Here is a 12,149-nt window from a genome sequence, read left to right on the forward strand (position 1 = left end):
TATAGAGAAATTATGTGGTTGGGGATCAACTATTTACATGACAGCCTGCAACAAATTTAATAGTAGCTGTCTTCGTCCATTCGTAATTTTAAGCAAATTAACTCATTACAGAAAGACATGTTATTTATATATCTCCTTTTAAGCCAAAGTGGTTGGAAATTTAATATAATTGCAGAACAGCTACATTTATCTGTAAGTTGCATGTATATATTTTGTTGGCCCTGAATTATGTTAGGTTCCGTAAGCCCACTTTCACATGCGAACGTTGTTTGTATGTGTATTATGTAAATAAATACATTTTCTTATAACCTAAATTAATATAATTATTTCTTTATATAAATATACTTAAGTATATTAGTCTACACATTAGAAACCGTTCCTTGTTCAGGACGCTTCTGGATTATGAATCGAATTATGCCATTTTGCTTATTAGAACTATATTTCTTACGTAATTGTCATGCCTTGACGATCAAGTAACATATTTAGCAGGTGCTAATAATTATATTTCATTCCCCCCTAAGAAGATTATACAATTTTGAATACATTTTACATAAAGAAACTCCTATGCGACACATGGTACGGTTAACCATAATTCTTTTTACAATTGTCAGACAAGTTACACACCCAGGACCCACCGTACTACAAATATTAATCAGCTTTTCCTTGTAGAAATAAAGGAGAGATAAGCCATGCACAATAATTGTGAGTAGAAGCATACAACAAATTATAATAAATACGGTTGAAATGGACTTGGATAAATTCAGCGGTTCAAACAAGCTGGGTCGAGACATCTTGGCCAACTTATCTTTCGTGTGATTGCTCATTTTACTCGATCCTAACTTTGACAACAGTGTCTGCTGATAATGGTAACATCCGCTTTCGACAAAAGCACTAATTCGTCTCCCCAGTCTTGAAATACCCTCGTTGTGCAGCTGGAGTCCTCGCATGCGGCGAAGGAAGGGATGTTTACCCATGAAGAATTTCTTCCAGTAATAGTGCCTGAAACCAGTCATTAGGTAATTATTTTGCGATAGGTCTTGGACACTTAACTTTAGAGGTAAATTTCATTCGGACAATGGATTTAGTGACCAGTTGATTAAAACTTGTGTGGCAAAACTACTCTCCACAGTATACTGTAAATGAAAACTAGGGTCTAGCAGTATCGCGAAATTTTTGGTATGGTCGAAAACATCTAAAATTAGGTTCGTATGTAAACAGATAAGTTGTAGATCTTATTCATCTGTCTAGTAGGACCTCCTTGACAATTTTAGGATGTACTGGGGACAACAATTAGGAGACCTACCTCGACAAATGATCGAATTTCTCCTTCAATGGAACAGTATGATCAACCCATGCTGTCCTTCCACACTTAAGCAATTCTTCCTCAAACACAGTCTCGAGTTGTGTGTCATTCAATCGGGAAACCCAGTCATCCGGCAGGTATTCTCGATCATAAGGAAACAATAGACTGTAAGCAAGCACGTCTTCGTATGAATCTGGGAGTTCCTGCGTTACAAATGACGAATTTAAGGTTTTTGCCAGGTTAATTAACGAACGAATAATTCCTTAATTCAGAAAAAATTGCAAGGTTCGTTCATAGTGGGTCCCTTGCAGACTTTTCAGCTCCAGGTTAAAAACCGGCTTTATGGTGTTCTTACACTTCGAAATTGACACTCCGAATAGTAGATGACGTATAAAAACGTTTTCGCTACCTACCTTAGAAAGCAGTTTCTGCATCGTCGAATCAAATCCAGCCAATAGATGAGCGCTAGTCCGTGTTATCATCAAGGTGGGATGTCTCCAAAATGCAAATTCTTCTAATTTGGTCACAAATTTAGTCAGGCAGAGTCCTCTCTCTTTCATTTTGGAGAACCTAGCAGGTGCAGCTGCCCGACCAAATAAATTTACTAGGTATAGAAATCCTGCAGCACTGGTTGGTGATGAAATTAGGCGAAACTCGTGATCTGCATCTAATTTCCGGAAGGAGTTTTCCCTGTAAATTGTCGTGTTTGACCACACACTTCGAGGACATGAATTAGCGTTTGGTTCTAGGTTTCTGTAATTGCATACAGGAAACGCTAGATCTTCAAAGCGACTCACGCTGATTTTAGAAAACGGGGCGCAAACATAGTTTAGTAGAACTCCAATATATCCTAAAGAATATAGAAACACATTAATTTTCAGACTTATCTGTTCACATTTATGCATTTTGTCCGTAGTTAGTAGTCAAATTGGAATTAAAAAATAACGACTTGAAAGAACAATTTTAAGCACGTGTGATGAATTTCTTAATTCGCCCCACGTATGTCCTACAGAAAAAGTGAGAAATGGAAAGAAATTCACTTTTTCATTGACCGATTGAATTATTCACTCATTAACTTAATACTAAATAATAACAATAAAAATGTCAAATGACTACCGGACAGGGACAAACCTTGCGCAAAAATGACAGAGAGCAAGAACCACGATCCCAGTCCAACCCTAAGCACTAGCCTCTTCTCAACCTGACCGACCAAATTATATGATTGCCCCAGCAGAGTGGATACGAAAAGTGTCCACGCTGGCGCGAGTCGTTCCGCGTGAATATATCGCAAGTATAATGTTAACAGCAACGTCATGCTTGCCGTAGTACAGATTAGTCAGATCCATAAGGTTTGATGGAATGGTATCAAAAATATTTCAAAATCGTATTTAGATTTCGACCAGCACGTCAAGAAATTAAATTCCTCCATGTTGGTGACAATGATAAAATCTGACATAGCTGGATGCCTTATTTCCGAATCCGGGAATTCTCTGGAATTGTTAATATTAAAAAAATTATTTTGGTTTGAAAATAACAGCTTTCAATTGTCCAAATAAAATAGCTCTGCTATAATTTTGGATATTTCAAAGAGCGTCTATAATCTTAAAAGACACCAACTTACCCAACATCAGTGTAGCCCTCATCGTAAATAACTGGATGGGTCGTGGTTTGTAAGGTGTATACGTAGTAGTAAAAAATTGTTAAGTTAGATCCACATAAAAATCCTGTCCTGGTTATCTCGCTTATGGCTGGATTTCCTCTCTGGATTTCGTTGATACAACCCTTGGAGACATATGCGGAAACTGTGTCACCTTGCCCCGCAACTATTAATTGAACTGGCGCTAATATTTCTACAATTTTCCGCATACGATCATGAAATCCTGACAAGAATTGCATATTTCCTCTAAAATTCCAGCGAATTAATGGGCCTGCATTTAATATGTTACCCGCAATAATTAACTTAACCCCATTGTTGACAGAACAATGCCCGCAGACCAGAATTAATCGAGAATCTGAATATTTGTTAACTTCCACAATAAACACTGTCGTGTACACGGCATGCACTGGTTCTCTTTCTACTCGTCTCGTGAAAAAACTTTGGCTAGGAAAATATTCTGCCGAAAGTGGAGGCTGGCTTGTTAACCAAAACATCGGATATGAATTTTTATAATATGGCGACTTCCCAAAGATATTTGAGCCACGTAACAAGTATCTCGCGGAGTTAACACCATGGGTAAGTTTGCCCGCGAATTCTTCAGTATTTTGAAATTCAGGGGACAGAATTAATATTACTACCATATTTAAGATGGACGATGCCTTGACACTTCTTTGTGAAATACGCGGTGCTGGCTGAAGTGCTTCGGAATCATTCTGTTGGTACGCCATGTTATAGAAAGTGTTAGGAGTTTGAATTTTCAAGTCCACGGGGATATTTGCGTCCAAATTGTGCTGATCTGTGACGATATGGAGATGGCTTCCAGGCGCCATGATGTCAATTTCTGACAGTAATGTGATAAGCTCGGTCATATTTGTACAAATTTTAATTCATAGGCTAACACAGCTTTTAGTCGTTTGTCAAATTAAAATCTTATTTGTTTATCGCTTATGATGAAATAGTGGAAACATAGCTCCACAAAAATTTCTTTAAGATATAAAGAAATGTGCGTCCAGATCAAACAGCAACATGAAAATGTCACCATTATTACTTATACTATTCTCCACAGTGTGGGCGTTTGTAATTATTCTGACAGGCATCCATCGTGTTCTTAGACAACAATGGAATTATAGAAAAGTTTTCTATAATTCATTCCAACTTTCGTCAGTTAGATTAAAGCGGATTTCCTGCGTCAGGTTATATACTTAAACGAAATTTTTGCAATATTTGAATGAACATGAGATTACGTCAAGCCAAATTTTCAAGAACAAATAATAACTTTGTTGGAAGTTCGTCAAATATTTTCTAAATTAAATTCTCACATATTTTGTAATGAAGTTGTTCCAGTAGCAGTAATACCTTTTTATTGTTTTACTCCATACTTTTAATTATTTTTATAAGTAAAAACAATTTATAAGCCATTTATACGTAAAAATCAATTAATATACTTATACATCCTACATTACTGAGATACTTAACAGATAACACCATCATTATTACTAATGTCGATTAAGCAACTCATAATTTAAATCAGTTTAATGTCACGCTAAGACCTGAAGAAGCTAAAACAAAGCGAAACCGGTAGTCTGTGGCATAATAAAGACTATTCTTAAGAACATGGTGTTAATTTGGCTCAACATTTACCTTCATCACAAGTCAATAATTGCAATCAAACTTAAACGAAATTTTTGCAATATTTGAATGAACATGAGATTACGTCAAGCCAAATTTTCAAGAACAAATAATAACTTTGTTGGAAGTTCGTCAAATATTTTCTAAAACTTATTTCCACTATTTCGAAATTATAGCCTGTAATTACAGTGTTATTTTCTTTAAGGATAGGCATAACATGAAAATTTCACATGCTTCCAACAATTTCCTCTAGGTTAGTTTCCCACAAATTAACAAAGTTTTCGTGCTTCTAGTACACATGGACATAATTATTCGCACTTTCTCATAGGAAAAGTTTATTTGCTAGATATTTAGATTAGAACTTGTGTGGAAAAATATTTTGGTTGAGTGAACTTTCCACAACAATTTTTGAAGTATCCGTTATATACTCCATTTAAGCAATTTAGACGACGAAAACTTTATGAGAAAAATAGTTTTTAGAACATAACTTTTTTATAATTATTTGTAAATTATCGTAAAGTTGCTTTCCGTCTTTGTTGGGTATGATACAACCAGGACAGTATCGAATTACCGACAAAAACTACCCAAATTAGACGATAAAAATTTTTTTAGTATAATTTTTTTGTGTTCTTGGCATTCTTAACTTAATAAATTAATTATATAAAAGCGTGTCTACATCAGTAAAACTTAATTGAGTCTTGTCATGACATCATCTCATCCTGGTATCTTATATATTTCGCTTCGCTGTGACAAATGAGAGTTTAGTGCTAATCATAATTTGACTCATGAATGTAATCATGTAAACATGTGTTCCATACATCTCAAAGTGTGCACAAAAAGCGTAATTGCATTTTAGTTAACTTTTAAGTTATATATATGTTGCCAAAAATAATTCCGATTTATATTTATGTATAGGAAATGCTCTGTACAATTATTCTTACAAAATTAACTCTGATTTAGGATATGCTTATAGATATGCTACGTAAATGCTACGTACATAAGTCGGAATATTCGGATTTCATATGCTCAGCTTTTGCAAACCTCTAATCTTATTAGAAATTAACTGATAAATATATTTACCCAGTTCCATATTGCGGAATGCACCCTGCAAGGCTTTATTTTGCATTGAAGTGATAACAAAGTTGGGGCACTAACTTACTACAAACGATATGTGACACTATATGTGCGGCCGGGGTATGCAAAACGCACTCGATAAGGATGGCAGCCAGCCATAAATGATCGCTTCCAACACGTCTGGAAACTCGTCGCGAACAGTTTTTGGTTGGAAGGTGAAAGCAATTAACCCAATTGGCGTGGAGGTAAACTTTCCCAGGAATTGATTGGTTTTAATTTTGTTATGGAGAATTTTGTATGTGGAATAAATACTATCTAAAATTGCTGATTACCTTCCCGATAAAGTAAATATAGTCTATTCAATTTTAAACCTTAACATAATATCCAGCTATGTGTAATTAACCTAGTCAACTCTTTAGATAATGATACCACAAAATATTCCTGATATTTTGCGTACTGTAAAGGTAGTTTTACCAACCTACAAGCATTTGTGAAAAACGTAATAACATTGCTTCAAGAAATGTACTTCAGATTAATCAGTTGCGTAAAGGTTAATGAGGAGTAAAAAATTAAAATGTTCAAATATTCCACATTGTGTTGTTTTTGACAAAACCTTCGAAAAATACGCCAGCTCCAATCATCGTACACGAAATAATTACATATTATTTCAAATTGGATTCGACCTAGTTCGGTCTCGGGGATTAATTTTATATCGTAATTATGCTCACATATTTAGTCTCCATATAAAGAATTGCGTAATTGTGTGAATTCAAAAGATAGTGAAGTTAATAATCCTAACCTGGTTTATGTATTCCTATTATCATAATTAATATTGTAGTCAAATCCGTAGTTGTAACTTCCAACCTTTCAAGCCATGTCGTCTCCATTAATATGTAAAGTTTTTGAACTAAATTCAACCATTTTCAACAAGTTTCGAACATGTCCAATCCGCTGGGATAAAATAGGTCTGAAAATTTGTATTAAAAACGATGTCTCCAAAGTAACATCCACCTTCACATATTTCTCGGCAATTTTCTGCATTTTTTATCCGCCAATTCATCTACTAATGGAGACCAGGTGTGAGATTGACACTTCACAAGATCGCCCGTTGATTATCATTTTATTAATTTGTCATATAATTTGCATAATTCTGGGATTAACATTTAAAATGATACTCATACAATACGGGGACAGTTTGGTTGACTGCTGGAACCTCACAAATCAGGCTGAAAAAGCCCTAAAAGCAGGTACTCGAAAATTATCTTCGGTTAATATTAAATTTCTAAGTAAATGTTATTTCTTCGCAGAACAAATGCCAAAGCTAATTACTTTTAAGACATTCCGAAACAGGGAATACGTGGACATCTGCATTTATATTTTCTTTGCCTTATCCTCGCTCTACGCTGCATTTGTATCAATTCTTGTCGGCGTGGTTAATATACTCCCAATGTACCACCTTCCGCATATGAACAAAGATCCTCTTCAATTGTGTTCCGGATTTCTCCGGTATTTCATATTTTCTGTCTGCAACTATGAAATTGCCACTTATTTAGGCACAATTTCTCTCGTTGGGGCTACGTTATTAAAAATGTTTCATCGATATTTATTCTACGCATTGCATTATAAACAATTCATAGGAATACCACCTTTCCTATTTAAAAATCAGATATTCGCTAATCTTGCTCATGTACAACTTCTTCTTCAAACCGGGCATGCAGGTATTCAGCCCTTAATATTTCTTGGATTTGGAATTTTATGGTTTTTCTACATCTACATGGGATACATGCTGTTCATACTTTTCTCCCATTCTAAAGATAACCACATCAATTCAATTTTATTTACACTCCTTCTAGCTTGGCTGGTTGCTTTAACGTTTGGTATTGATAAGACGTTATCATGCATTTCTCACATTAGCAAGAGTACAGATCTTATGCGACGCGATCTTGTGAACAGAATTCCTGATTCGTGGAGGTCAGGACGAATGACGTTTAAAGTGTTCAACAGAAAGGTAAAATCTATTAGATCAATATGTATTGAGGGCGGTATTTTTGAAAATAGGCTACTTCAGGTGAAGGATTCGTTTAGAATTTCTTATATGGAGTCGCTTCCTACAAAAGTTGGGAATGCATTGATGTCGTTCCCTATTTATAATGGACGATTCGAAAATAAAATTTTTTAAGAATATTTCTATTCAGAAGAACAGGGAGAGAAGAGAACGAATAATACTAACATAGAAGATTTACGATTTCTATCCATGATACAATGTTGTAGGCATGTACAAGATTTGCCTGCCTACATGTAAATAGATGTATAGACGTAGGTACTAACGGCTATACAATTCGTTAAGAACGCTGACTACAATGAAGTGGAATGTATTTTCAAATATATACCGTAATCATGTACCTCCCTATTATGTAGTTTAAAGTAATTGCAAGATTAGTTTAAAAATAGCTACAAACGTATGTAAATTAGGTTAAATCTTCTCAATTTATCTCACATAAATGTTACCATGTTTTTAATGGGTCGATCTGTATACTTCGAATGACGCTTCTGATATTAAGTATGAAAATAAACAACTTTCGTAACTGTGCATTTGTAAAAACAAATGTTTACTTATAAACTTTACTTAATTGCATCAATTAAAAAATCGGTAGCTGAAGTTATTCAAATTATGTCAAAATATAATTATATAGCTACTTAATCTCAGATAATTAACGCGAAGAAGTATCTCCCTATATTTCTTCTTCTACGGAAATCATAGATGACATTATGAAATATTATTTATTGTCCAAGCTTTCAATTACACACTGTAATCTTCGTCAGGGAATATACAACAAGAAAAATTCAAAAATTATTTACAAAGTGATCAGGATATCGACTAAAATATGCTTAAATTTTGCACTATGGAAATTCAAAGTAATGGAAGGAGTGTTGGTGTCCAAATTGGATTAATATGTATTCCATCATTTTGATTCATCGAACGCTGTTCAGCGTTAATGTACAAGCCTTCTTTAAATTTTCTTGCAAAATATCTTGGTTCAAAATGAATTATGTTTGCGTCTGCAAAATTGATTTGATGCGTAGGGTTGTTGTTGATGTGTTGGACAATTGCTGACGTTTCTGTCATATTTCTGAGATCTCTTCTATGTTCACTGATTCGAATTTCAAGAGTACGCTTAGTTTCGCCTATATATCTTTCCGGACAGTTTTGACAAGAAATTTGGTAGATTCCACATGAACGTTTTGTTTTTTTATCTTTGTGGGAGCTGAGGAAAGTACGTATTTTGATCCCAGGGATGTATCCAAATTCAAAATTTGTCTTTCTTCTTAAAAATTCTGTCAATCTGCTTGTAATTGGTCCAAGAAAGGGAAGGATGAAACGTGGTGTAGGATCATTTAAATGGCTTTGATTTAAGGGTGGATGTAGCATTTTTTCTTTCATTTTGGCTTGCCGTCTTTGAATCAGGGAAATAGGATAACCATTATCTTTCAAAATCCTATTTATGTGCAAACGTTCGTCATCTATGGATTGGTTATCGCAAATTTTGAAAGCTCTATATAACAAGGCGTCCACTACTGAGATCTTGTGTGACATATGATGGTATGATGTGAAGTGTAGATAACGATTTGTGTGGGTATTTTTGCGATGGACTTTTCGGGACAGCGTGTTATCTGGATTCTTTGACAAGTGTACATCCAGGAATGCTAATTTTCCTTCGTTCTCAATTTCCAATGTGAAATTAATGTTATTGTGGAAAGAGTTCAACTTGGTGAGAATGTCATTACATTTTCTCCCTTTTATGATTGCAAATATATCATCCACGTACCTATTCCAATATGATATGAACGGGTTCACAGGGACTATGTTTTCTTCTAGACTTTCCATAAATAAATCTGCAAATATTGGTGACACTGGTGATCCCATTGGTACGCCATCGTTCTGATAGTACAGGTTTCCCCGGAACAAGAAATAGTTACATTCTAGGCATAAATTAAGCATTTCTAATATGTCTATTTCTTCCAAATTTGTTATCTGTTTCCATCTTTTTTCTTCTTTTAGTCTCTGTTTTATGTAGTTTATTGTATGTTGTTGTGGGACATTGGTGTATAGGGATGTAACATCAAACGAGCCTAAAATGTATCCTGGTTTGACTTTGACTTTGTTTAGGCGATCGACAAATTCATATGAGTTTTTGACGGCGTAGGTCTTCTTTGAAATGGACTTCAGTATGATGTTGAGGTGTGAAGCCAGATGAAATGAAGGGGAATTCTTAAAATCTACAATTGGTCGTAGTGGGACGTCTTTTTTATGGATTTTAGGAAGACCATAAAATACTGGAGTTAATGATTGACGGGGGACAATAGTTCTGTATTCGTGTTCGGATAATTTCTTTTCTTTCTTCATTTTGAGACACATTTGTCCGATTTTCTTCTCATAATATGGAGAAGGATCTACTGTCCTGGTAGTGTAAGTTGAAGTTGTTAACATTGTTAGGCATTTTTGTTCATAGTCGAATCTGTCCATAATTACTGTGCAGTTTCCTTTGTCAGCAGGTAGGATTACTATTGAGTTGTCATTTTTTAGCGACTTGATTGATGGAATTAGCTTTTTGAAGTAGGATGGTGGAATCTGAGTTTTGGATTTATTTGATCGAATAATTTGTGAAGCGCCTGTGCGGATGCTGTTCTTTTTTATCTCATGCATCATACCATTGTCTATATCTTGCAGACGCTTTTCAATATTGATTGCTGTTTCGATAAGAGTGTGGTTTGGTTTTGATGGTGGGACAGCATAATTTAATCCTAAATTTAAGAGTTCTTCCTCGTTTTGATTTAGTTTCCTTTTGCTCAAATTGATGAAGGTTGGCTGCTTTTCAATCAAAACATTTTTACTCATCTTTTCATCGAGTAGTTTCTCGCGTGTTTTGACTTCTGTAGAAATTTGAGTTAATCGAGGAACAAGTATATCTTGTATTTCCATCCACAATTCTTGAAATTTGGAGTTCAGTTGTTCACTCAAATTATTCGTGAGCTTGTCCAAATTTTGAAGATCTTTATAATTTTTCCCCAGAATAGATTTGACCAATTGTTGGCTGGCTTTCTCCACAATTACTTGCGTTGGAATGTAGTCTTGAATTGGATTCTTTAGGCGGAGTCCTTTAGGAATCACATAATTTCGTTTGCATTGTTTTAGAAAGATGATGTTGTTGCTGATTTGACTTTGTTTAATTTTTAATTTCTCAAAGCGTTGTAAGGATTTGAGATCTGGCGTTCCGTGCCGTTGTTTTATTACATCTTTTATGTACTTCCATCCACGGTGTTGTCTATATATTTCTTCTTCTACGGAAATCATGGATGACATTATGAAATATTATTTATTGTCCAAGCTTTCAATTACACACTGTAATCTTCGTCAGGGAATATACAACAAGAAAAATTCAAAAATTATTTACAAAGTGATCAGGATATCGACTAAAATATGCTTAAATTTTGCACTATGGAAATTCAAAGTAATGGAAGGAGTGTTGGTGTCCAAATTGGATTAATATGTATTCCATCATTTTGATTCATTGAATAGACATTGAAAGTATCTCCCTGCTATATTTATATCTCATTCCATCGATACTATCCGGATGGCCAATGATAGTAGAATCATAATCGTGATTAGGAGACTCGATAATCATGCCTGTGTGTGACTGTTTCCAATTTGACCCGAAAATAGGAATTGTATTATAGTTGGACTCTAAATTTATATAGATAATTTGCGACTTTAAATAAACAGTTCTGCTATATCTTTATAAGAAATATTCCGATCAATTATGCTTTATCATAATTTATTTCTACGTAGAAAAATAATCCTGATGTAGGGAATGCTAGAAAATGTCTCATGTAAGTATAAGTCGGAATATTCGGATTTAATATGTTCAACTTTTTCAACGTCTACATAATCAGATTAGGAATGAAGTTATATAATTCTTTATTGAAAACTAGTAAGTAAATTTTTCGATTAGATTATATAAACTAGGTTATTTAGAATTTAGATTAGATTTCTGTGGTCTGACGTGTTATTTAAAACCAAATTTCCCATCTTAGCAGCAGACATTGCAATTTCTTAGCTATTTTCTAAAAATATTATTCTAAAAGATAGTCATGACTACTAGCAAAAAAATAATAAACTGGATTTTAAACTGGATTAAAAAACTTGTTAAAAAATTTTTACCACCAAAGCCCCTCCTTGTAACCGAAGATGACTTAATTTCGCCCGGATTATGGATAAACTTGACAATATACCAAACCGTATTTCAATATTTCCACCCCTACGAAATCTTCCTACACCAAAGAAAAATATACGTGCAAAGTTCGTCTTATGTAAAGCGTGGATTTTTTAAATTGTCGTCCGTTCTTTTAATTACGTTCGTTGCGTTAAGTTTCCTCCTCATACTTTGGAAATTACTTCGTGGTCGGATAGGAATAGGAAATAGCGAC

The 12,149-nt window shown here is 34.4% G+C and overlaps 1 protein-coding gene across 1 annotated transcript; it reads right to left on the bottom strand.

The window, feature by feature from the left end:
• Positions 1-8,574: 8,574 nt before the first annotated feature.
• On the bottom strand, positions 8,575-11,025 carry LOC110862652. Its single transcript, XM_035845737.1, has 2 exons — positions 9,491-11,025; positions 8,575-8,815 (listed from the first exon to the last, which is right to left on the bottom strand). Exons 1-2 carry the CDS (start codon positions 11,023-11,025, stop codon positions 8,575-8,577), a joined length of 1,776 nt encoding a protein of 591 aa, XP_035701630.1.
• Between the last annotated feature and the right edge of the window lie 1,124 nt (positions 11,026-12,149).

This window comes from Folsomia candida, unplaced genomic scaffold, assembly GCF_002217175.1.
Source record: "Folsomia candida strain VU population unplaced genomic scaffold, ASM221717v1 Fcan01_Sc064, whole genome shotgun sequence".
Lineage (NCBI taxonomy): Eukaryota > Metazoa > Arthropoda > Collembola > Entomobryomorpha > Isotomidae > Folsomia > Folsomia candida.

Excerpts from the sequence above, each read along its gene's own strand:
- LOC110862652 (XM_035845737.1), bottom strand. The coding sequence starts at position 11,025 with ATGTCATCCATGATTTCCGTAGAAGAAGAAATATATAGACAACACCGT. Across the intron at positions 8,816-9,490 it reads TTCATATCATATTGGAATAG|TGAACATAGAAGAGATCTCA; the intron begins GTACGTGGATGA and ends AATTCGAATCAG.